This window comes from Metopolophium dirhodum, chromosome 5, assembly GCF_019925205.1.
Source record: "Metopolophium dirhodum isolate CAU chromosome 5, ASM1992520v1, whole genome shotgun sequence".
Taxonomy (NCBI): Eukaryota; Metazoa; Arthropoda; class Insecta; order Hemiptera; family Aphididae; genus Metopolophium; species Metopolophium dirhodum.
Genome location: NC_083564.1, coordinates 25,577,472 through 25,604,634, shown reverse-complemented (window position 1 = coordinate 25,604,634; position 27,163 = coordinate 25,577,472). Strand labels below are relative to the sequence as shown.

General features: G+C 33.3%; 1 protein-coding gene and 1 pseudogene across 1 annotated transcript; one reads left to right on the top strand and one right to left on the bottom strand.

Moving 5' to 3' along the window:
* Positions 1–1,002: 1,002 nt before the first annotated feature.
* On the top strand, positions 1,003–8,161 carry LOC132944715 (homeobox protein Hox-B4a-like). The gene is made up of 4 exons (XM_061014195.1): positions 1,003–1,170; positions 2,494–2,871; positions 4,581–4,904; positions 6,317–8,161. Exons 1-4 carry the CDS (start codon positions 1,119–1,121, stop codon positions 6,796–6,798), a joined length of 1,236 nt encoding a protein of 411 aa, XP_060870178.1. The 5' UTR covers positions 1,003–1,118; the 3' UTR covers positions 6,799–8,161.
* Positions 8,162–21,241: 13,080 nt separating this feature from the next.
* Positions 21,242–27,085, bottom strand: LOC132944143 (THAP domain-containing protein 2-like; annotated as a pseudogene).
* Positions 27,086–27,163: the final 78 nt, after the last annotated feature.

Below are 27,163 nucleotides of genomic sequence, written 5' to 3'. Positions count from 1 at the left end.
AGTTTTAGAAGAAGAAAAAGTTAACTCTGCCTATATTGCAACAGTCAAAAAGTGAAAGTGTTTACTTTCAAACATAATATCGCACTCCTAGAACAATACTGCCACAATTTAAAATTCATCAATTTTGAGTTATGACAACTACCGAATGAAAAATAAGCCCTATAAAATACAAGAATGCCACATTCAATATCATTTTTCATTTAGCCACTATAAAGATGTGTCAGTATTGAATTATTTAGTTTTTAGCTGATTTTCAAAGCTAGAGAGCCATATTTACTTTATGGCAGTATATTCATTTTAATTTATCCAAATAATCACTAAAGTCAACATTCAATACTGCCTTATTTCATTTTGTGGCATTCTTGCACTAAGTAAAAACTAACTATCGTTTGATAATAATATGTTAAGTGCAAAACAGCATTATTTAGGGTTGTGGCGGCATTGCAATTTTATAATTTGTTACATGCAGGCATGCAGCCACAATATAAAATGCAATAATACCATATTTTAGTATATTGCTGTCTTAAAATCAATTTCTGTATACAATTCAGCCACAATGTCGGTTGACAATTAAAATATTTACCGAACAAAAAAAAAAATAATACTGATGTGGGCAATCGAATCATCAAATAGTGTACAGTACCTACATTAATGTGTGTATCCTTGACTAACTTAAGAAATATAATTATTATTATTATTAAAAGTGGTGTAAGCGCCAACGTGATTTTACATGGTAAGTCTTTAAGTAGGTATCAATAAAGTCCCACCACAACCACCACAGGATTTGCTCGAGCTATGAATATACCATGCGAATAATATATACAGGTATATGAAACAGGACGGACGTGTACTACCTATATCGGCGAACGACCAATAGAAACGGTCGGCGGCGGTAGTCCTCCCCCCCCCCCAACGAACGCTGTCCGGTGCCGCGTCGCTTCGGTCCTCGAGTAGCGCGTGGACACCGCGACATCGTCACTCGTCAGTCTACAGGACACGCAGCCGACGCTAAGACTCCGTTGCTTTAGCCGGACCTCCGAACCTACGACATCTGCACACTATACTTCGACTATTCTTATTACAACGGCAACAATATCAGCCGCAATTCACTTACCACCATGGACATGAATTTTGGTGCACTGTTGGACTTGGACCGCAATCAACACGACGGTAAGCATATCGCAATTTATTATTCGTGTAATATTACAACTATCGTAAATGGATTGTACTATTCATTCTGGAGAATTTTTTTTACAAAAAAATTAAGCACTGGGTGGAGTATTTGAATAGCCAATGTAACTGATCTTAATGTCGATTAATGTTGATAATCAAACATAAAATAGTTGTTTTATTAAATGTATAATCAGTGACGAATTCAGTATAAGGAAAAATAGGCAGTTGTCGAGGGTGGACATTTCTTATTGAAATTATATTTTTAATAATTATTATACCTATGTAATGGCTGGGTTTTAAAAATGTTTTCGACAAAATTATTTTTGATTATCATTCACTAAATACCTACCGTATTGGTAATTTATTTTTGCGATTATAGAACGATGTTGACCTAAAAAACAAAAAAAACAGTTACCCAGAGGCAAAGGTGGAACTCCTAGACGTTTATAATATTATTGTTGTTCCATAACGCTAATACTTAGTCACTGTTTTTTTCTCATGACATCGACGCGCGTAAAAAACCTCCGTGAACATAATATTTCTTACTCTTGGGGGCGGTAAATAAATAATATTAAGAACATATTCACGTACTGCCAGAGTCGTATTAGAACTTTCTCGCCACTGTGCCATTTTTTACCACCCCTTTCCTTGTAAATGTGGATTTTTGGATGACAAAAATTAATTTGATACACGTCACACAATTAAACTGGTGAAGCGAATTCACCCAAGAAATTATAAATCTACTTATCAATGAAATTTCAATAAAGCAATTACTAAATACGCATAACTTGGATAGTAGTAAAGGGTAATTTCTAACGATTAGAATATTAGTTCGGAATCAATGATTGTATTAATATTACTAGAAATTCATTAAAAATATGACCCTTAAACAAAGAACCCCCCTAGCCCCTCCCCCCCGTTGCCCCCTTAAATACGTGTCTCTTTATAAGGTAAGGGACCAACTGGGCGGGGGGAAGGGACAACGTAGATGCCAGGGTAGGTATGTATCGACACGTTCGCGTACCCCCTTCCCCCTACACGCGTAATCGACGATGTCGTTTGACCCCCTCCCTCTTTGGACATGCGTGGATTGGCGTCGCGATCAAAATATTAATAAGTAATAACAACATAATATTATAATCTCTATCGTTGTCAACCTATACGGCCATAATAATAATTGGCGTACGATTATTTCTATCGGCAATAATGACTATGATAAAGGATAATGTTGATAATAAAATAAAATATAACTCGCGCACGTGAATTTTCGAGATAAAAATCGCGCTAAATTTAAACGGGATTTCGTGTGTGCTTATCCAGGTTTGGAGCCCGCCGCCGCCACCGCGTCGTCGGTCACCGTGATCGTGTCGAGCAACCACAACAGCAGCAGCAGCAGCAGCAGCAACCGCAGTACTCCGTCAAGCTTTCCGCCGGTCGCCGACTACCGTCATCAGCAGCACCGCCGCCAGCAGCAGCAGCAGCACGTTCAGCCTGCCGCCGGCGACGTCCGCCACTTACACGACCGCGACGACCGCCTAGACGGCGTGGACATGCATGCGACCCAATTATCCTCGTCGGCCGTCAACGGATACGACACCATGATGATCGCTGGTTACAACAACTACTGCAGCAGCGCCGCCGCGTACGACCCGTACAACGGCTACACGCAAACGTTCGCCTCGCTGCCGCCGTACGACGGTAAGTGTTGTTGTTGTGTAACTTTCGACCTACGCGACACCGCGCTAAGTACACATTTTGCCGCTACCACGAAACCCGAGTCCCGACTAAACGTCCGTTCAAACGTGGTTGTATACCTACATTTTGTCGTGATGCACCGGTTGACATCATGACCGACATATCGATCACATAATATTATCATTTTATCGCGTGGCCAGTTCCGTTTTTTCATGTATTATATACCATCCGCGTGCCGCAAGGTAACTCGCACGAAATACAAATCGTTCAAAGGCCGTGACGAGTCTGTTTCCGGTCGTAATGGCGAACAATTTTGAGTGGTCCCTTTCGTTTTGTCGCACGTACAATATACATACAATTATAATATTATAGCCATTGTCGTCGTTTACGTTTAATACAAACATTAAACGACAGCCGTTATCGATCGATTTCTCCAGACATAAATACAATATTCTCGTGCCTAGCCCATCGCCAACATGGCGACATTTCAAACCCACGTCCGCGGCGGTTTTATTTTAATTCCATTACAGGCATACCTATACGTGTTTTCGAGAAATCGTAGTATTTCTATAATTTCGAATAATATTATCGAACAAGTATACTATAAATATGATTTTTTTTAAACCTACAAATACACGTGCTTACGTGTACGATTCGCGGTCAATGACCGGCATTTACCTACGCGTTAATTGAATCCTAAGCACGGGACCGAAATAACATATTATATATAAATATATACCTGCGTATGGCATTGAATCGATTTGTATAATATTTATATATTAAAAATAATAACGAGCGGTGCACCTATAATAATATTATAATTGTACAATACCAACAATAACGTTGTCAACAAGTTGGGCGGCTCGAATTCGTCCGTACACACGAGGCCCGCAGTTTTCGTTTCTATACACGTCATATAGATACACTCCGGGAATACTATTTGATTTGCGTTTTTATTTTAATAATCGTGCAAAAAACTAATGTTATTTCATAATATTAAATGCTCACGTTTGTTTCTGTCCGGCGCAGTAGGAAATTTTGATTTCCAAATATTTGAGCCCCCTGCTATACTTGTGCACATAGTAATAGGTATTTAATTATAAATATTATTATTTATTATACTACCAGTATGTGAGTATGCGAAGGGAATGGGCACTCCCGTGTTCGAAAAATATATTTTGGTAAAAGCACATGCAATATAATGTTAGACCTGATACTTTCACCAATTTTTCTGATTGACTGTTTACTGTTTTTTCATAATAAGTTAGCTGTAATGATACGTTCTAAATGAAAATTTGAAAACTTCAATGCCCATTTTATGGTGTTTAGAGATTGATTTTTTTATTTTAAAGTCACGTTTTATGTCACACGCCGTTTTCTTGTGAACAATTTGAATTAATATTTTACATTTGATATTACCATGCAGAATAAATAATGACAAATTACTTAACTATTCTACACGTTTTTGTTTAAGACAATATTATAGACTTTCAGCGCCTGAGTACAATAAACCAAAGACATTAATATACTTAATATATTATATCTTATGATAAAATCACATTACGTTTAGTGCCTAAAATTTTTGAATTTGCAATCGTCCCCAAAATTCCATAATGGTATAAATTGTATTTCGAGTTCGCCGCGTTCGTGTATAATAATACTGTAACAATTGATAATAATTATTGTATAATAACATTCAACTCTTTCGACAGACATCCGAAACACTGCTCCGCTGTTGCCTCTTCTGCACTCACAACAACACATGCCACAGCAACACGGTCCGGTGTTGCACGCCAGCGATGAGATGCAGACCGCCGCGGTAAGCGTGCAGCGCAAGCGGGAAAAGCAGAAGCGCCAGAGGACCGCTTACTCAAGCGAGCAACTGATGCACCTCGAGGAGTCGTTCACGGCCAACCAGTACTTGAACAGGGCCAGGCGCATCGATCTGGCTCGGACGCTGCGGCTGACGGAAAGACAGATCAAAATTTGGTTTCAAAACAGGCGCATGAAAGAGAAGAAGTCCAAGAGGGATTCCGGTTAGTGTTTTGTTGTATAATCATTTGGGGGGGGGGGGATTCGGCGGAGAAAGCTAACCTGGTAAAATTGGCGAAATTCGTAATTTATTTTGGATTTTAAAAGCACGCGATTAGTCGTTCACCTTGCTCATTACCCAAAATATTTCTGTCTACGCGCGGGTTGCTTCGAAAATACCGCGGTTTACGCTTTTTAGGAGCGAATACTGAGATCGCGTTCCCGCCCCTGACACCGAGACCCACCGCGGTTGTCCACGCCGTGTCATATTTTCAAATAACCATGTCAAAATAAACGCGCCGATCATCACATATTTTTTCATTCATTAATAATACTATTAATAATAAATAATAATATCTACTCCGACGTGTTTTCTACATTTCCTGCACAGGTATAGAAATAAGTCTGGTTGCTAGCTAAATGTGCGATCGAATTCTGAGAAGATCCGCCCGCGTGACGGCTATCGTCACTGTGTACCTCTAATTATAACGCGGCATACATCGTATTGCATGTGCGGCCTTCCCGTATAACCAAGATGGATAATATAATAATATATTATCAAACTCGCATAATATGAAATAATAATACAATGATATTATTATTATATCACTTATTTCCGTTTTCCGTTCACAAAATATTTGTTTAAAATGTTTAAATACAACACTACACAATATGCCCCAAGGCCACGTGACCAGCCAGAGTCTTGAAAATATACCTAAAGTTATGTGAAAAACCACCTTTAAATGATGAAAGAGGGGGGAGGGGGGAATCTAACTCTTTTTTTCTAATAAAATAAAGAATCTAAAAATTAGTTTATTTGAATTCGTAGGTCTGAGTGTCTAGCCATCGCCACACTGATCAGACACATAAACACGCCTATGATCAATACATTATGATACATTATTATTAGTGTTAATTTTAACGATAAGTGTTGTAACATAAACCGTTATGTATAGAGATAGAAAACGATAAAAGATAATAATTTGTTGTGCCGATTAAATATGTACCTAATAATATAATAATATTACTTTCAATAATAATGTACGGGCGTTGTAGAGTTGTATTGTACAAAATCTAATATTTTTGTTACTCGTCGCACTGTTATTCTGTTTTTGTTTTATTAAATAATACAATTAAAAATATTTTCTCCCACCCTCTATAATAACCGGGACACCGGGACGTCCGGCAGGCCTAATTCTTATGATAGCCTCGGGTGCATAAAATAATATACGATTCGTTGTATATTTTTGTCGTATAGTGACGCACCCACCGACTCGGACGATTTGGTCGTCGACACGCCAATAACGTCGCTTAATTTAACTCAGACCAGGTCCCGACCTGCGCACTCTATATACCCATAACACAATATTTGTGATTTAATAATAATATAATAATATGCATTTTCTCGTCCCTGCAGGCCAAGTGGAATCTACCAGCGGTAGCGTGACGGCCATGACGCCGGCGGCCTTGGCTGCGCTCAGCGGCCAACCGCCCCCGCCGGTGGTGCCGGTAACCGTGGCCGGCTGCGGCGGTTACGGCGCCGATCATTACGCGAGCAACGGCTGCTCGCCGCCGACCGCGAACATGGCGATGAAGTACAGTCCGTCGAGCACGTACTCGACACCGTCGCCGCCGGGCGTCCAGGTCCATCACCAACGCCATCAGCTCGCCGAACATCAGCGTCCAGGACCGTCGGCCACGATGCACCACCACTATTCGCCGTACGGGCCAAACATGTACAACGGAAACGCTTGCACGATGCCGTCGCACCCGCCCACGTACGAGGAAACCGTCAACGGGCAGCACCAGTCCGTGCCGCTGCCGCCGCAAGTGCACTTGCACTGGTATCCGACCTCGGTCATAGCGTCTCACGACTCTGCCGCTGACGGGTTGCAGTGACTCGCACGTTTTTTTTTTATGGTGACGGATGGCGATGAGGAGTGCCGGGAGGGGGCCCGCCTCGTGCTTCCGATTTGATCTCGGTCCGGGATCGAATCGGAAGCTCGACGGGATCTTACGAACTCGGTTTTTTTTTTTTCTATACATTTTATTATTTGGATTCTTTTTTTTTTCTCATATTATTATCTTAATTCCCAGTGTTGACCGTCCGGACGACGACACGCTCATGGTTTTTTAAATATGTATGTCATACTTGACAACTAACTATTTTTATTTTTTCATCATTATTATTAGTTACTATTTTTTTCTCCATTACAATTATACTTTATACATATATATTATAATATACTACAGGATATGCCTATATAGTCTTACTTGAAAATCTCTAAAAAAAAATACTTGATATAATAACCCTTACTTACTATTATTACCGTAACCGTCGACATGCATACTATATTATATCATTAGTAATTATCCACTTGCACTATTATTCAATGCACACTCACATGTTAAACGATATCCCACACAACTATAATATTATAATCTTCGAAATAAAATGGAAAAATGAAAAAATGATGATTAGCACCATTATATTATATTATATACATCAGTACATCACAAAATACAACTATATTATATTTATATTTTTTATTATAGCCCAGACTGTTTTATTGTATTAATACCTATACTAGGTATCGATTTTAGAACTCTACATATTTTTAATCACCAAGTAAATATCATATTATTATTATATAGGTATATATTGTTTTATTATTAATAATATTCATTATATCATTATTTTGTAAAAAAAAAAATTCAAATGGTTTTTTTTTTATTAATATTATTTCATTAGTATTTCAACGAACGCACACGAGTTATATGAGTTTTTTATGTAATTAAATAGATAGGTAGGTAACGCGTTAAAAAACGTTTCGATGGTTATTTTTAAAGCGTTTTTACTCATAAAAATAACATTTTTCAATCATACCTACCGACAGCATTATGTATTGTAATTTTACTTTATTTTGTTATGACAACAATCTTACTGTTTATACTTTTTTACTGCGTTAAGTTTTATACACTCGTCAACGTTTTATAAAAATGAAAATTATGTTTAAAAAAAATCTAACACTTTATATTTATTAAGTAAATTATACGAATGTTGTGCTAATAAATAAGTTGTAATATTATGCTAATCGGCTATTTCTATAACCGAACTTGTAGAAAACATATACTTGTCGTGTGTCATTCGTTAAATTCCTACATATTTTTAAGACTACTATCATTATAAAATATTATATCTGTAACAATTTATTTTGTAAATGTATATATTCCAACGATATAATAAAAGTTCACAAGTTTACACGAGTAGATTATTTTAATTTATATATTGTTTTGTTGTGGCTATTAATATTAATTTCCTATCTTTGGGTAATACCTATACGAGTCTACGTTCTGGAGAATGAACGAATATATTATAGTGTAATTCAGGCGCGACTATTATAGCGGTATATACTATTATTGTTTTTATAATAATATTATACCTATAAGGCTACAACGAATAAAGGTCAAATATTTAAACTTATATAAAAGTTATTCTATAATTTGGAATAATGTTTCTACACTATTATATAATTACAAATATCACCTTTTTACTATGTTTAAATCGCATAGCTAAACTACGTTGGAAAATATTTAGGATTTGAGAGTATGCTATCTATTTACTGTACATTTTAATCTTAAAAGATATTTTTGTATTTTGATATTGAATAGGATGTATATGAAAGTGAAATTGTGTCCCAAGCCACCATGAATAACAGTTATCTAAACTTGCAGTGATACCCAAAGAAAAAATTTGTTTTAGATTGGTGTTTTAAACAATAATATAATATGTGTGTGTTACGTAAATCATATACATGAAGAATAAAAAGATTGTTGAAGATAATATAAGCCTAAAAAAAAAATGTTTAAAACTTTGTGATGATTTTTCACGTTAAAGTAGTTACCATTTTTATCTGTGTTATATAGTGCGTATACTGTATAATGTATGGGTACATTATTGGTACTTTCTTCAAATTGTATGAAATTGTTTTGTTTTTTGAAAAAACGAATTTAGCAAGCCAAATGAAAATAATAAACTCGAGATTTGAGAGAACGTTACATTTTCTATTTTACTTCGCAGCGGACTTGAATACGAGTTAGATTTGAATACGAATGCGATGGTATGAAAAATTGTCATCCCGCCATGGCTTTAACGATGTAGAGTACCTATATTAGCAAGGCTGGGCATTGACGAGTTAAAAAGTTCAAGTTAAGTTAAAAAGTTATTTTTATTTTAACTTTTTAACTTAACTAGTTACTTTTGGCTTTTCATTAACTTAACTGTTAACTTAGTAAATTTCTTTTTTCATCAACGTGAAATTAACGAATTAATTTTTCATTTTAAGAAATAAGTCAAGTTAAGTTTATTTTGTTTTTAATTTTATTATATTTCACTATTTCAGTCTATTTCGATTTCATGTCAAAAATATTTAAAGTGAATTGTTTAAAGTTAAAAATGTATATCATTCGAATCTAACTTATGTGGAAATACTGTATAAAGTATAAACACTAGTCCGTAATTTAGTTTTTGGGTTGGATAAAAATTAACTTTTTTTTAACTTGATAAAAAGTTAACAAAAAGCGTGAATTAACTTTTAACTTAACCGAGTCAACCTACATAGTTCGATTAACTTGAAACTTTTTGTTATTGGTGCATATTGATTTTAACCTAACCGAGTTAAAAAAATCATTAACTTGCCCAACCTTGCCTATTAGTATATATATAATGATAAATATATTTTATTTAGATACATACCGCGTCTGTCGATGACTATCCTGCTGTAGCTAGGCGTAATATTAATATTTAAAGGCGTTGTGACTTCCCACCACACCAGTATTATATGAGCCGAGTCTATAAATACGTGTTGATAATTAATATGACTTACCTGATGATAATAACTGGATCTGTTGTAGTAAGTCGGATATCTAGGCGAGACGTCACCCGATTTTTTTGTCCTCGTCGAGTCGAATAGAAAACAAAATGCTCCTCCCGCCCATCTTTGAATGTACCTCAAATACACGTCTGTGTAGTGATGCACGCGATATTATGTCCACGGCTCGTCGACGTTTTAGTTGTTGAAAAAAAAAATATATTCTTTCGACGCGGTTGTAGTGATTTGTTGATAGTGTTGTATGATATGGTTCATGTCGGACGTGTTAGATTATAATTAATGTAAACACGGTTTATCTTCAAATTTTAATTTGATTTTCTATTGATGTGAAAATACGTACAACGTCTGCAATTATGTATATTAATATTGTTGTGTTGTTGTGTGGAAGATACAGTCGGTCATACTACTGCGCATTGAGTCATGCATTACCTACACATGAGTAATATATTTTTAATTCTATACTGCAGCTGAGTAAACTAAAATAAAAAATAATAATTTTGAAAGTATAAATGTCAAAATATGGTGGGTACATACAAACTAAAATACCTATGTATTAAATTTACAAAATCAAAATAACAAAACGCGTAAAAATAAAACAAAATAATATATTGTGTTTTTTGACCGTTATTTTTAACAGTTAAATATAGTCATATAGACTCCATTTCGGCTGAGCTTATACCGCTTTCGCTTCCACCGAGTTATAGTGTTATACCGCGGTTGCTACAGCGGACATCGCGGTGAGCTTAACCATGGTCCATAATAATATACTGGGTACTCGCGATATTTTCCATCGGTCAAGGTGCATTCTCAGCAGGCTACGTCGTGTGTCGTCGTGTCGTGTCGATCAAATCGCATTGTGATTGCATGTTAACTGTTAAGGGCGGTTTACACTACACCGTGTCATGTAAAATAATCACGGCTACCACAGTTACCAAACGATACCGCATAGTTGAATATATTCAACTTTTGACCGTGTGGTTACATTTATGATCGGAAAAGTGATAACTAAAAACAAATGAATAATTTTAAGTTCAGAAGTTGAATATATTCAGCTATGGTATCGTTTTGGTTACTCTGGTATCGTGTGATTATTTACACGACATGGTGGTAGTATGAACCCAGCTTTACTTTTTTGGTGTCGTGTAACAACCAAGTCGCAACCGAATATACCAAGAATCGACTTAATAACTTTTAACCCGATATGGTTACCACGCCCTCGGACGACACGACAGACGACGACGTAGCTGTGAATCCGGCTTTAGTCTTCAAAAAACAGTCACACCGCCGAACCTAATTCTCCCCGATCTATAGCGCCATTTCACATTGGATTCCCTACGATTCCGGATCCAAACATTTTCTCGTCGCCGTCCACGTGACAATTATTAATATTGTATAAGTGTGCAGTATTCCGGCAAAACGAGTCTTGAGCGGGCCGCCATTACCAGCTCCGGTCCGACGAAACGCGTCACCTGTTTTCCGAGAATACTAAATGTGGCGGCGCGTCAAAATAAACCGTATCAAAACACCTATAATGTGCTGTAGTAAATTAACACGGTAATTCTTTTAGAACTAAACGTTAATTATCTCGACAATAAGTTTCTTTTGAAATTTCGCGTGGGAAAAAATGAACATTTAATGTAAAATATGGCGTTATAATACATCGGCGTATCTCTATTTTAGTGTATATAAGTTCCGAAATTATAGCTCTTCGTATACATCCGAATGTGGTTCAAACTACTCTCTAAACTTTCCTGACTTCTCTAAAAATAATTTCTGAAATTTTTGTCAAAATCTTTCGAGTAGTTTTTGGGTTTACAGGCAACAACAAACTTATATAATAATAATTTTATAAATAAACACTCATATTTGTTTTAAGATATAATTATATATAATTATTTTTCTATAATTAGTTTAATCGAGGCCATAAACGCAATGATTTGATACATGTTTTATACCTAATCTGCCCGAGTAACCAATGGCAACCATTATTTATATATAATAAATATACTAATTAGTAATTTCTACTATTACAATAAACTATAATCTGTAATCAATGAAAACCACTTACAAACAGAAAAAAATGTTCAATTTCCATCGTGAATCCCAAAATCCTTGTGTGAGCACATTTTTAAAATGTGAATTTTGGAAATAACTTTCTCAGTACACTCCTACACAGTGGTAATGTGGTACTATATTAAAATGTCAAGTCTATAGCTATTATATAGTTCTATAGTTAGACTCTACGTTGATATTGTAAGCACCTTGAAAGACACGCATACACTAGCATTCGCTAGGTAAGTCTGGTCGTGGGAGCGTAACATTGTTGATAATTTTGTAAACTTACTTGTTTTGTTTTGTTTATTTCAATAAACGATGGGAGCCAGAGGAGAAGTAATTCTAACGCAGTTCCTGCTCTAGCTCTCGATTACACGGACAAAAAAAAAATGCTCTACGTTGATCAGTTAGTCTGCAGGACACGTTCGATTATATGATATATGTATACATATTTTTTTGTATCAACGCTATCAACTACAAACTAACAAACTGCATAATATATTATATTATTTTTACTTCCATTTTTTAAATTAATTTAATTAGGTACCTATTATAATATCATTAAATAATATTATATTTCATTAAAATAATTCAGATGTATGTACGTGTGTGGTGTGAGCTCTGGGAAAAGGGGTGCATGTCCTCTTTCCTTTCGTCCAGGATTCGTCCACGGCTCACTGGTCGTTGTAGTCACAGCTGACGGGCATTGTAGGCGTATATGTATAGTATTTGAAGTAGTTTAATAAATAGAAAAAAAAATAAGTGACATATAACATAATATTAATGTATTATTATAAAAATATTAAAGCTTTCAATGCATTTTTGATTGTATAAATTTAACAAATATTTGCGTCTATGTATATATACTACTACAATTACTAACATAGAACAATTTTATGGTAGTCAGTTTTTTTATTTGTGATATCTGATAAAACATTGAAATTGAATTCTCCTCCCCCCCATCAAAAAAATAATAATTCTACAGTTGTAGTACAATATTATTTTTTTGGGATGGGGCGTTAAAATGTTTTAAATTTGCCTACCTATAAATATTATAATGTACTATCGTAGTAAACGTTGTATTTTTTCTTTTTGCATAGGTAATAATTTGCAAATTACTGCTTTAATGTGATTTATTTCTAAATAATATGTTAAATTAATCTTTGGTACCTAATTAGTTATAAAAATATTTATTTACAATTTAATATCATAAATCCAATGAAAACATTAAAATGAATTTAACTACAGTATACATAATGTATAAGCTATATAGGTATAATGCTAGCTTAATGTAATTAAATGTACCCTACAGGTTAATTATCAGTGATACTTAACTACACATTAACACTAATTACATTAAAATTATATTTTAGTAATCGACGAATTGAATATATATTTATTTATTAAAAATGAAATGTACTTAAACATATCTACAGCCTACAGGTATATACAGTACAATAGTACTACACTAAGTGTTACATACCATATATATCAATATAATATATCCATCAACCATAAATATACAAAATTCTTGTAAAAATGATTTGGTTTTTTTTTACTGCAATATTAACATTATAATAACATATTGAACCAGGTTTACAATATAAGCTATTAACATTTTATTTTCGACCAAATACCAATAAAACTAACTTAATTGCTTACTTGAGTACGTGACAGTAAAGTAACAGTTTGCTAGTTCGATAACTATTTTCTAGCGACTAGTGCAATAGACGCATGGTACATATTATAATTTCATCACGTTGTTTGTTCTAAATTAAAATAAGTAATACATTTTACAATTTAAGCCCTTTGACTTGAAGAGTATACAATAAAAATGTTCTTATATAATATTATTAAAACCTTAGAGTTAATAAAATATGTAAGAAAACTAAACCCGACCAATTGATGTGAATGGCCTGGAAAATATATTGCAAGATTCACGGTAAAAAATTAAGCCTCCCTCTATAACAGCCAATGAAACGCTCTACATATAACATAGAATATACTTTTTGTCACGCCTGAGCCGAAAGTTTGGTTTTCGATAGCGGTTGTAGCGTTGGAAAGCGTCCTTTTTTCGTCCAGCAGGCGATAAAGTAGGAATCTCCAAAAGTGCTGAGCGCACATATCACGCGCGTACCCCCTGCACAACCAGACACTGAAAACTAATATCTATACCTTCGTCCTTACAAAACATAAACTTTTGGTTACATCTTATATTCATATTATAACCTCCATGCGTGACGCTTAAAATAAATAAAACCAAATCGTTTCTTTCATGAAATAATGTTGTCGTAGAATTATGGTCTAGTTGTTGCATAGGTCTCTGCATTACCTTTGCCGTGATCGATGAATGCAGGGGCGTGACAAAAAATAGTATATGTGGCTCGTTCGGGAAGGCAGTTTCAGTCTTGGGCGAAATAAGGCCCTTGCCACACAATATACTATTTTAGTCTTTATTAATAATGTTGTATTGAAAAGTCTAAATATACGCATTATTCACAAGTTCTACAATATCGATGGACTGTTCATCCTGCATTGTAAACTCTCGACGACTATTTTACCAAAAAGGAAGTGATTGGAACTATCACGCACTATGCGCGTATAGCAGTATCCGCTCACCTCTTTTGTTGTTGGTTTACAGGGGTGTGTAAACTTATTGAACTATTGAATAGCCACCATCGTAGAACCTCTTTCAGTGTGTCCACGAGTTCCGACCTGCACGTTTAATACCAAAAACGCTGCATTAACATATAATATAATATAGGATATTTTTGGCATTTAGAATATCATTGTCTATTATATTATATGAGTCCATACTACATGAATACAAGATCATTGTCCATTTTGTTATAGGTACGAGTATAATATACTACATGTATACATTGACCTTAACGAGTCGTAATGTTATGATATTATAGGTATTATAATACACCCTTAATGATTATGTTATCCTTTCATAATGCATTTATTCAAATTCTGGTTTTTGGAATTTTTAACCGTAGACATATTATATACCTACTAAACTATACTAACCAGACTAATATTATATTATGCTAAGATTCGATCGTCGATAGTTTTTTCTTATTGCCTTAGTGATACTGATATTCTTTGTGTTTTCCATTGTGTCTTGGCTTTAAGCTGTAAGTTCTAAACTTGACCCTGGTCCCCAAAATAAAATATTTATGTTGTAAGGCTTTTATTATAACTCTCGGTTTAGTTATAATAATGCATCTGGCAAAAGACTTTCAGTTAAGTATGTCTGATAAAGGGTTATTCATTTTTATTATTTAAAGCATACAAGCCATTGTCCACTGAATATGGAGTTGTCCGAAATATATTGCTAGTAATTAAAGCAGCTATTAAAAAAATTACCTAGTAAAAGTTTTTTCGCTTTTCCAATTACATACTTAACTTACGTGCTATAAATGATTATTCCACATTGCCACAGCTGCTATAATATGCATGGGCCATCTTCTTTGGCTGAGCGTAGACGGATACGGATGTAAAGTTTCTTGAGGGGTTGTTGAATAGTAAAATTAATTATTATATATCCTATCACTGTTCTTTTTTATGTTCTATATGCCAACAGCTATTATATACATACTTGAGCCTCTATAATACTGATGATGTCAAACGCAATGCAGACCCTGCTTTTACTTTTTTAATGAATTTAAATAATAGCGAAGCAAATAGTAAATTATGTAATATTTATATTGTAAACTTAAAACGGTTGGTTGAAACACGTGTCTTTGGCCGAATTTCAATTGGGCACCCGTAGGTTTCTGTCACTCTCTAGACCAAATGGTACATGAACATTTTCAAACTGTGTAGGTGGTACATGGATATAAAAAGGTTGAGTTGCCTGCCCAGAGAGATTAGCCACCCGTGGTCGAGATTCGAACCGGCGTCGGTACGCGTTTGAACCGACGCCGTAGTCCTCTAGGTCACTCCGTCCGCCTAATAATTATTTATGGGTAGTTAATAGTTATGTTACACATTAGTTTATTATATATATTAAATAGTCTTTCAAAGTCCTATTATGTCGTTGTATATTTTATAATAGATCATATTACACACAGTTTCAAAAAAAACTAATACCTGTTGATTTTTTTGTCTTGCAATAGTATATTATATAATCCATATACCTAAGATAAATTCAAATATATTTTCAGAATATTCTAAATCTAAGGCGTACGTATATATAATTTTGTAACATTAACACATGCGTTAAAATATATAATATATATTACCTATATACACGTGCGTATCCACCGCTGCAAGATTACCGGACATAAAATCCAAAAGTGCTGGTAAATATTTTGTATATATATGTAATATGAGCGTAGAGTGTTAATATAATAATCGGACGAGATGCAGTAGTCACGCGGATTCTCGTCGGCAATACCTATCTGCCCGTCGGTCGATCGGTTCCGCCGTCTCCCGTCCATTTCCTGCTCGCGTTTCCGGCTGAATCCAGCGCGTATACATACATATCGCAAACGCGTTATAATAATAATAATATGTGAGAGTAAATTAATAATATATATATATATATTAATGCGTGGTATACATAATATAATATCACATAATGTTATACGACCCCCTCGACGACCGAACGCTGAGAAGAGGCTGTGGCGCAGATCAGGTTCCGTTTGACGTGAAAGCCCACCGCGAGCTCGCGGATTACGCGCCCCGTGCCGCGTGTATATAGTAGCTATTAGTGCGTGATTATCTTTCTCTCTCTCTCTCTCTCTCTCTCTCTCTCTCTCTCTCTCTCTCTCTGTAGTTAGGACATTAAGGACTTAAGCCCCTCACGCGTGTGTGTACTTATCTCAACCGCGTGTATTTAATAGTATATATTGCATATTATAGAATGTGATCACGGACGCCGTTGTACGACGGCGATCGACGTCTTAAATACTATTCGTTTTAACCGATTTTCGTTGAGCTGTTAACACTTAATAGTAACATAAAAATAATACCTATTATACCTATACTGTAAACACATTTACCGGATCGACCTATGTATAACTTAAACTGCCAGTTGCGCAACCTAACCCCCCCCCCCCCCCCCCATCACCAAATGTTTTTTGAAAGTCAAATTTGAAAATAATTATTTTTATTTTTAAATACTAAATTATTACGATCCATAGTTATCATCTCTGTCGAAAAAAGGGTATATTGCAATTCGGTAAAGCTAAACATATTACACCTAATGGATTGTTTGTAAATATTCGAACCACAACACACCGATTGCAGTGTAGTAGGTATAATATACAATATAGGTACGTTTTTGTAAAATAAAATACTACCTGTTATACTGTATAATGTATATTGTTATTGTATCATGTAATATTGTATTTAATACGTGTATTACAAAGAAATATAATGATTTACTAAAACCGTATAATTAATAATTATTATTTAGTGGGTACCTATAGGTAAAATTGTATAGGTAAAACGTAATACGCTTTTGTGGTACGTCGAACCTATTGGTCCTTCTACGCAAATTAAGAGAATATTTACTAATTGATATATACAAACGACCGATAATTATATCCGAGTACGCGCGTGGAAACAGTTTTTTTCTCAAATTATTGCTTAAATAAACCTTGTTTACATAAGAAGTTTTTTTAATAATCTTTATATTTGAAACTTAATGGTAAGAACAGTACCTATCCGTTTGTATATTGGTTTTTACAATAGTTCAATTTTAAGTGAGTTATGGGCATTTTTAAATTGCACTATTTTATATGCTCAAAATTTGCTTAAAACTTGAGGTATCGTAAAAAACGAACCATTCAAACACAGATAATGTTATTACTTATTAGTTATTACCATGTTTCATAATAGGTGGATTCATTATAATTTTTAAACTATCGAAGCTAAACTTGAACTGCCGAGTATTAATTTCCAATGTTAAGCACTTGTAAGACGGAAACAACTAATGTATGTGTATAGAGTCCTCTAAATCATAGAATTATTTAGCCGAGCAAACCAATACGGCAACACTATATAGTATACATATTATATACAGTGCATGCCACATCCACCGGATCCGCATGCGATGTACTCTGAGCGAATCGGAACTAAAATGACTACACACGACACATTCGTCATTATAGAATTTAACGAACTGGCCGCTTTCTACATGCACATTAATATAATTACAATATTAATTTATTTAATAGTATACTTTTTATCATGAATTTGTGTGGGCGTATTCTGTTTGAAAGACACGCGAGTCTACTCGACTGCAGTATTCATGTAGCTGCAGTATAATATTTTATGCGTGCAAATATACATCACGAGCATCATAAAACCAAGTCAGTTTACACGAGAGCATAAAAAACCCTCCTGAAAGGCAATTGGTGGTGGTTAAACAGTAATAATAAGCTCCCTTATTGTTAGACCATCTATTTTGTGACTATTTCGTACGAGAAGGTCTTTACTTTCTTAACGTCCTAATAAAAACTAAAAAGTGGCATTGTTATGTTATTAAATGTTTATACACAATATACGTTATTACAATGTCTATCACATGTCAAATAATTCGGTCGTGTGTATAGACATAATTTTATTATTTTCAGTATATTCCTCTGTTATAATATATTAGTAGATATTATATAACAGTATATTATTATATAAAATAATATGTACTGGGGGACGGAGAGGAAGAGTGGATTAAGGCGTCGGTTGCGACGCACACTGGCGCCGGTTCGATGACGGCCGCGGGTGGCATTTTTCTTCGGGCAAATCACGGTGTCCAGAAAGAAGTGTCGCCATCCCCCACCCGGGCATGGCAGATACCTACAGGTGCCCACTAAAAATCTGCCAAACCAAAACACACGTGTTTAAACTTACAGTATACCCTCCCCCACAGTAAAAACCACCCAATGGCCTAAGTTGCCGCGAGTTAATAAAAAAATAAAAAAAAAAAATAATATGTTAAACATTTATATTATCTACGTGCACGTATGTGACACAGCGAGAAGAATACTTTTATATCACGCAAAAACGTATACTTTATTGTATTTTAAATACGAAAAACATTATTGTAAAATGAGCGTACAAAATAATATCCTATTCATATAATGTTTTTATATAATAACATTATTTATCACGAATAATATATTAAAGGGGGACGGAGTGGCCGAGCAGACTAAGGCGTCGGTTGCGACGCACACCGGCGCTGGTTCGATACCTCGGTCGCGAGCGGCATTTTTCTTCGGGCAAGTCACAGTGTCCGGAGAACAAGTGCCGCCATCCCCCACCCGGGCATGGCAGATACCTACGGGTGCCCAAATTAAAAATTCTGCCAAAATAAACATACACGTGTAAACAAATCTACAGTACCCTCCCCAACAGTACCACAGGCTAATAACCTAGTAATTGAAGCCTTAACCCTAATAAAAAAAAAAAAAATATATTACAATATAAATTAATTGTATGTGAAATAAATTTTTAGGTAAACACATTATTTGATAGTAATATAGGTTTATAACTTCCTAATAATGGCACAATGCTCCAGAAATATTATTTTTCGATAAATTGTTTATAATTGAGCCATAGAGAACAAAGAGCATATTATGCATATTATTATAATATATACCTACTTGAAATATTGGGTACATTAATGTAACAACAAATTAAATTATTTTTCAAATATCTAAAAATTAAGCTGGAAATTTATTTCCGTCTATGTAAATTATATACCTATTACCTATACGTTACCTACTTAAATTTAAAAAGTCTATTTAGACTTAATATTTTTAAAAAGAATTTCTTATACAAATTAGATAAAGTTTAATTTACATAAACTAAAATAATCAAGCCTTTAAATCAATAAGCTTAATTCTATACTCACCGAAAAGGCATTTAATTGTTTTTTACGTACATATTTTTCTATTTGATAACTTATGTTGTGAGAAATTGGTAAACGAGGAAATATATTTAATATCTTAAAAAAGTACTTGAAATTTGAAAATAAACACTAAAAATATTTGTAATTTTATTATCACGATCTGGTGATCACTGATCATAAAACATCAGATTTTAAACATCTGCGCGCAAAGCGCAATATATAACATCTGAAATCTTATTAAAATAATAAGTAACCCGTGATAATAAGTCTCATCACAAAACTGTGGGTAATATTATAATAATTAGTAGCTAACACCTACAAAGCAACCACATCATACATTTTTAATTTTTTTTATTCTAAATACTAAATAAGTACTAGTGTACTACACATTCTTGTCACGTAAAATGACATAGGTTTATGTGATATAATATAATATAGGTATACCAATACCTATGTTACTAATTACTATGTATAGTAACTCGTAACTCCTAACTAGTAATCACACACACACAACACACAAAATATATAGATGTATACTAATGTTAGTCGTACATATTCGTATTACTCGTGCAACTCGTTTGTTCAAATTTAACATAAAACAATAATATGTATACCATTGTACCAATATACGAACTTTTTTTCTATATAAATGTATTATTATGGTTTCGGAAGTCCAGTATGTCATTTACCCGCGCGTATAAGTTATGTGTGAAAAAAATAAATGCGAGAAAATCGAAATTCCAAAAAAAAAAACTATGGCCGGGGGATGGGTTATTGGCGTGTGTGTGAAAGGTGTTGATGGGTGGGAGGGACGAGAGTAGAAACCGATTTCGCTGGTAAGTGGTAACTGCTGTAGAACTGGCGGTGGCGTCAGCTGCAGCAGATATATACCTAATATACGAGGAAGAGGAAAACTCTAGGAGCCATAGACGAGGTTATCGCGATTCACGAGACAGAGATCCTATTCCAATTCACGTCAGCGGGGACGTTTACGTTTTGTATTTTATTATTATTATTATTATTTACCAAACGGCAAACATGTACCATGACCTAGTATACATGCCATACATATTGTACATACGATACCATAGATATACCTGGATGGGGGTGCAAAATGGAGGCATTTTCTGGCTGCAGCTCTAGCTTATTAAAATCAGACATGAGGCGTAAAGCAATATTTTTTATATTTTATGAATAATATAATACCTATAATAGTCCTATATATAGTAGGAATTGAAGCTTCTACCCCAACAGCTAGAACAAATTCTAAGGGCACCTATTTATGTATTATTCATTGAACTATATAAATGGAATACTCACCACTTAGTGTTGCCCGAGAGGAATGTTAGAACGAGATGGGACATACCATGATAGAGTAATTATAGAGAAACCGTTCCATAAAACTTTACTGTTGAAGCGCAGATACTCCCTTTTACAGGGTAGCCTTATTAAGAACGATATATTCGTTCGGTGAATTTTTGGTAACACTGATAATATAAATAGACAATATTTTTTAAATCAAATCTTTATTTTAAAAATTAATGTAAATTGACAATTTTATTTCACAAATAATAAAATAACATAATAACTATACACTACGCTGTACAAATGCAGCGCCATATTTAGGGGTGATTGGCCCGGGTGGCAACATCTTGTGGTCGGAAATTTGTTCCCTTGTGAACAAATAAAACTTTTAAAATTTAAATTATTTTAATAACAGTAATACAGTATTATATTAAAATACTAATGAATTATGCTACTTGAAAAAAAAAAGAAAGAACTTATATCACTAATTATAAGTAGAGCTCAAGTGGTATATACTCAAATGTATTTTTGCGAAGGAGGAGGTTGGGGAGGGTTCATAAAATGATTAAACAATATTTAAAAAAAAGCATATGATCTTATTAAACAAATCAGTGGCGGATCCAGAGCTTAATTTTGGAAGGGGCATGGGGGGGGGAAATTCCCTCCCCTGGATCCGCCACTGAAACAAATATTCTTTTCTTTGCTCAAAATCTAAAAGGTTCATGAGAATCTATCCCATATTTCTTGTGGTTAAACCCCTTACGGGTTAGGTTAGGGGGCGACAAATTATTCTTGCACTAGGGCGCAAAATATTTAAATGCAGCACTGTACAAATATAACTATGTTAAACAAAAATAGATTGCATAAAATATGTTGTACATTAAATACAACAGCAGTTACAACAAGTTCACTAAAAATAATATAATTTAGTGCTATAAAAATTAAATTATATCAACAACCAGTCTTGTTAAGAATTCTTTTACACACGTCTTGTCAGACAAAGACAACAAATGTTACTGTAATGCCTCTCTAAGATCAATTTTAAAATTGTAATATACGAAACTAAAATATTGTTCATTGAAATACAACGGTAAAAAGAAAAAAAGTATTTAGTATTCTGGAATAAAAATCAAAGAAAAAGTATTCAAATACATAACAAGACTGTTAACAACCTGCGGAATAATTAATATAGTATATTAGTAGTTAGTACAAAGTACCATGGGAGAGGAACTATGTGATTCAATTATGTTAATATCAAGTGAAAATGATATTGACATCGACACTGACATTATATTTTTCAGTTAAGTATTAAAATAAAAATTATGCTAATCAAACAATAATATACATGTATTAATAAAACATTTAATAGTTATAATTATTACTGTATTGTATGATGTAGCTCTAAGTATAAATAATTAAATCAGTGTCTGTCAATATCACTTTCTTATGAGTAAGTGACTAACATAAGTGAATTCAATTTTTCTTCTTAACTAGCTTTTAATAACTTTAATTGTATTTACCTTTTTGATGTTATAACCATAGGCGGAGATCGAAGGGAGGGAGCTTACGAGGGCTTAGCCCCTTCAAAAGTCCGTCAAGCCCCCTCATGTATTAGCTGTGTGGGATCAAAGCCCCCCTCACTCACATTTATGTTAAAAATGTTAGCCCCCCTGAAATGTTAATGGATTTCCGCCTATGGTTATAACCTATAATACCAACCGTAGCTATCATAAAAATATAACCATTGATACATAGAAATGAACCAGAGAAGTTTGAGACCTTCTTAAACAGTCTTTGATTTATTGTTCATCATCACCTTTATTTATTTGTTAACGGGCTGGGCCCTATTCAACATAATACAATAATACATAATTAAAATAAAACAATATTATACCACCACATAGGTAATTATTTATTTATAATAAATACTAAACATTTATTTTAAAATAAATATTAAAACTGAAAACTAAAACATGAACATTGTATTTAGTACTATTTTAATATACTTTTTAAATTTATTGACCTATAAACAGGGTAAGTTTATTATATGTGTTTTTAAAATGTAGTTAACTTTTAAATTTATGTAGGTTATTGCTATAGATTTTATTAAAAGAGTAAAATTATCTGATAACGGACTGCGTGTTTCTTGACTATGGCTTCTTAAAGACTTGAATAATGTTAAGCTATACAAATAATTTCCTAAAACCTTTGTTTGAATTTCCAATATATTAATTGCTTTTTGCTTATAATTGAATATTTTTAAAAAATGTTAAAACAAATTGCAATAACATCCTCACTGGTGTATATTAATCTTCCTTTATTCTTTAAAGTAATTAAAGAGTTTAAGAAACAATCCTTTTTCACAGCTGCTAATGAACGTTAACATTCTTCACATTTAAGCGAATTACTAAGTTTATAAACCACAAAACCTGATATGTAAATTATAATTTCTTTAGAGAACTGGCTAGTTAAATGTTCAGAATTATTACAAATGTAATCATGGTTTATGATGAATGAATTTACATTTTCGACATTATCCTCGTCAATTATTGCATCTGAACTAATACCTATCAAATTATTATTTAATACTTTAATAGGATTTGTACTGGAATAATGTAAAATATCTATATCCTCAAGTGGTATACAATTTCCGCTGTTAAAGCTTTGAACATTATTTACTCTAATCACTTATTTTCTATACGCTGCAATTATCCTTTTCATCCTTCTAATTGTTTGCTGTACACTTTTGAGCTTCAGATTCTTAATAGCAAGATGATCCGTTAGCGACCGAATCCCATGTTTTAAGAAGTGACGACGTGGAGTATCTGATGAATTAATCTTGCTAGCAACCATAAGTGATGTTTTACGTTTGGTCTATATAAAGAATAATACATTTAAAATAATGAACTTCTAATACACAATAAGTCAAAAAACAGACAATTTTAATCAATCAAGTTTTTTTCTTGATAACATTATAACTGATACAATTTTTTATATGATATTAAATTTTAACAATAATACTTACACAAGGTTTTTTAATAATGAATGTATCAGAAGTGCTTTCTATATCCATAGATGGTAGAGTGGACGGTGTATCAACTGACAGAAATGATGCAATCTTATCATCATCATCATCATCATTAGCACTTTTAACGGAACTGACAGACTTCTATAATATGACAAGAATATAAAATTATGCATAAAACCATTTAAAATAATAGTTTAGAAATTAAGTAGGTACCTGGACATTTACATTTTCATTTTTTGTGTTTCTTGGGCATCTACAGATATCAATAAAATATTCATAGCTTCGACAGCATTTGAACCATTCGGAGATAACTACAATAAAAGGGGGTTATGATTATTATTTTAAGTAAATACAAACAATTTATAAATAAGTAAACAATTTAAAATACATTATTAGTTTATTACTCTATGTGACATACCAATGGTGTTACTATCTTTGTCTTACACATGGCGCTAATATCTTAAATAAATTTACCGCGGTCCGTGATATTATTTTAGACTTAGTGTGGTTCTTAAAATTTGGTATCTCATTATTTATTTTTTAACTTCCACAAAATCTTTATGATTAAATTAATAGAATATAAATAATTTAACGATAAGTAAATAATTTATTAGTAGATGATTATAATTTATATTACCTATAACAAGTATTGAAACATGCTTTTCTTGTGAACTTCTACATTTGTCATATAAATGTTAAAGAATTTGCGAGGGATTGTATGTTGGGAATAAAATATTAAGTTGTAAATTTAAAGTTAGAAGGTTTTAATTCAAAACTATAAGCATATAAAATAACGAAAATTTGATTTTTATTAAAATGAAAACATAGTATTAATAATTTTATTCATGACTGAAAGAAAAGTTACTTACACTACTTAACTGAAGCTGTACCTACAACTTACCTCAATTATTGTTCTTACTACTTTCTTAACTTAATATTGTAGATGTATAATCTAGCTACGATTACTACTGGAAAGATCCAGTAAACAAAATCTTCGATAGATTTTTGTTATACTTCTTGGCCAAAATTTCCTAAAATAAATAATTATTTATAGATACTATAAAAAATTTTAGATACTTTAGCTATAGTCATAACCTTGAAGTTATATAATGTGTTAAATTAACTAGGTACCTTATGTTGAGTTGAGTTGACTTCAGCTATATATTTTTCCTGTAATGACAATAAAACTATATATTAATAATTCATACAACCTTTAAAGCATACACCACAAATTAACAATATTATATTATGATAAATAAGTTTTGAAAAAATAAGAGCATACATAAGCAGTAGTGTTACAATAAAAGCATATAATGAAAATAATTGTTAATTATAAAATAAATCAAGCTCAATTCAAATTTAAATGTATTTAACATGTATTGTTTATTTAACATTGAACAATGTAATTTCCAATGACAAAAGTGCTGAAGTCATATAGTATTATATACAAATAACGAGATCACAATATCCATACAGTTTTCCACTTTTATCAGGCCAAAATCCCTCCCTAATTGACATGGCATCATAAATTAAAGCAACATATTTTACATGCAAAAAATTAGATGCCTCTGACTTTAATTTTTGTTTAAAATAATCAATTACTTCATGTAAAATACCAGGGTTGCAATGTCTGGTTGCTATCCATCTACGAATAGTAGAAGGATCTGGTAGTGTACTTCTTTGCCTTATAAACTCATATGCTCGAGGGGAATAAAAATGCAATGTTAAACAAAATTCCCGTATTTCTTCTGAATATGATTTGCGATTTGAAGCATTATTTACATTAGCAATTTCATTTTGAAATAAAGCAAAAGGTAGAGAAGAATCAAATTGGTTCTTAAAAATATCTTCAACAGTATCTTCAATTAAGTGATTATTTTATAATAAATTTAACATTTCACACGTACTACTTACTCGCTTATCTCTTCTAATTAATTTCTGTTGCAAAATCCCCTTGTCTCGACGTAAATCTTGTAATGTTCTTTCTGATTCTTCCCCTGTTAATTTTGTCTATACGCCAATGTCGACAAACTTGGTTCCTATTTCACATGTAGATATATTTTCATTGTTATGAACGGCTAATGTTGTGGCTGTGTCCTAAAATACATTTTAAATAACTTTTTCTAAAGAAAACAAATTTCCTTATACATAATGGCCATGTAATAATAAAAAAAAATATATATATACTTGTTTTTGTATGTATATTTACTTACTTCTCGTTGCAGAATTCTTCTTTCTTTTATCTTAGGTGTTAAATGATTTGGGAAATTATATACAGTTGGTACAGCAGATTTTATTAACATTTGTTTCCCACTTACAACAGCTGAATAGAAATCATTTTCATTGAAATGCAAACTACATAAAGTTGAGCTGGAAGTATGTTTAAAATCCTTTCTTCGTACAGCATGTACCCATTTCTGAAGCCTCTCTTTCTCTTTAAGAGGAAACCTTAAATATTAAAATAATATATGTACATTTCTTTGAAATCATCAATGTGCAAAATCAATAACACTTTATACTAACTTGTCAAATGATAAGTCTTTCCTAACGTCACTTGAGCTAGTACAATTAAAACCACTACAGAAATGTACCATCTTAAATTCTTAACTGCTCACTGTTTTACTTTTTTTTAAGTTTGAGTTTAAAACTTTACTCTTAAGTAACATAAAACAAAACGTTAAAGTCGTAGAATCATATTGTTGTGTGATAAAAAAAGATAGCGGCACCATTCTTATCTGCTGTCTTTTTCCAACACGCTATCTCGGTTATCTTTACATTCATTGGTCCACGGACTAAGATAATATAATGGTCTGGAAATGACATGGTCGGCGGGGGGACGGCCACGAAAAGGTGTCACTTAGCTGATAAGAATAATGTTCTTGAAGTTTTCAGCGCTAACGAGGGTTTTATTTGGCTACACAATTTGCATCTTAGTCCGTGTTAAATGCAGAGGGCGCTGTGAACTCCAGGAACACGGGCGACCCCCCGCACTTTGCCTCTTGTGCATACATTCGTGGCCGTGATAAGCTGCTCGTTTCCAGTCCATTATATTGTCCGTGCATTGGTCTTATGGCTGGTGACCATTCCAGTTATTATCATGAACTAAGATAAGACATCGGT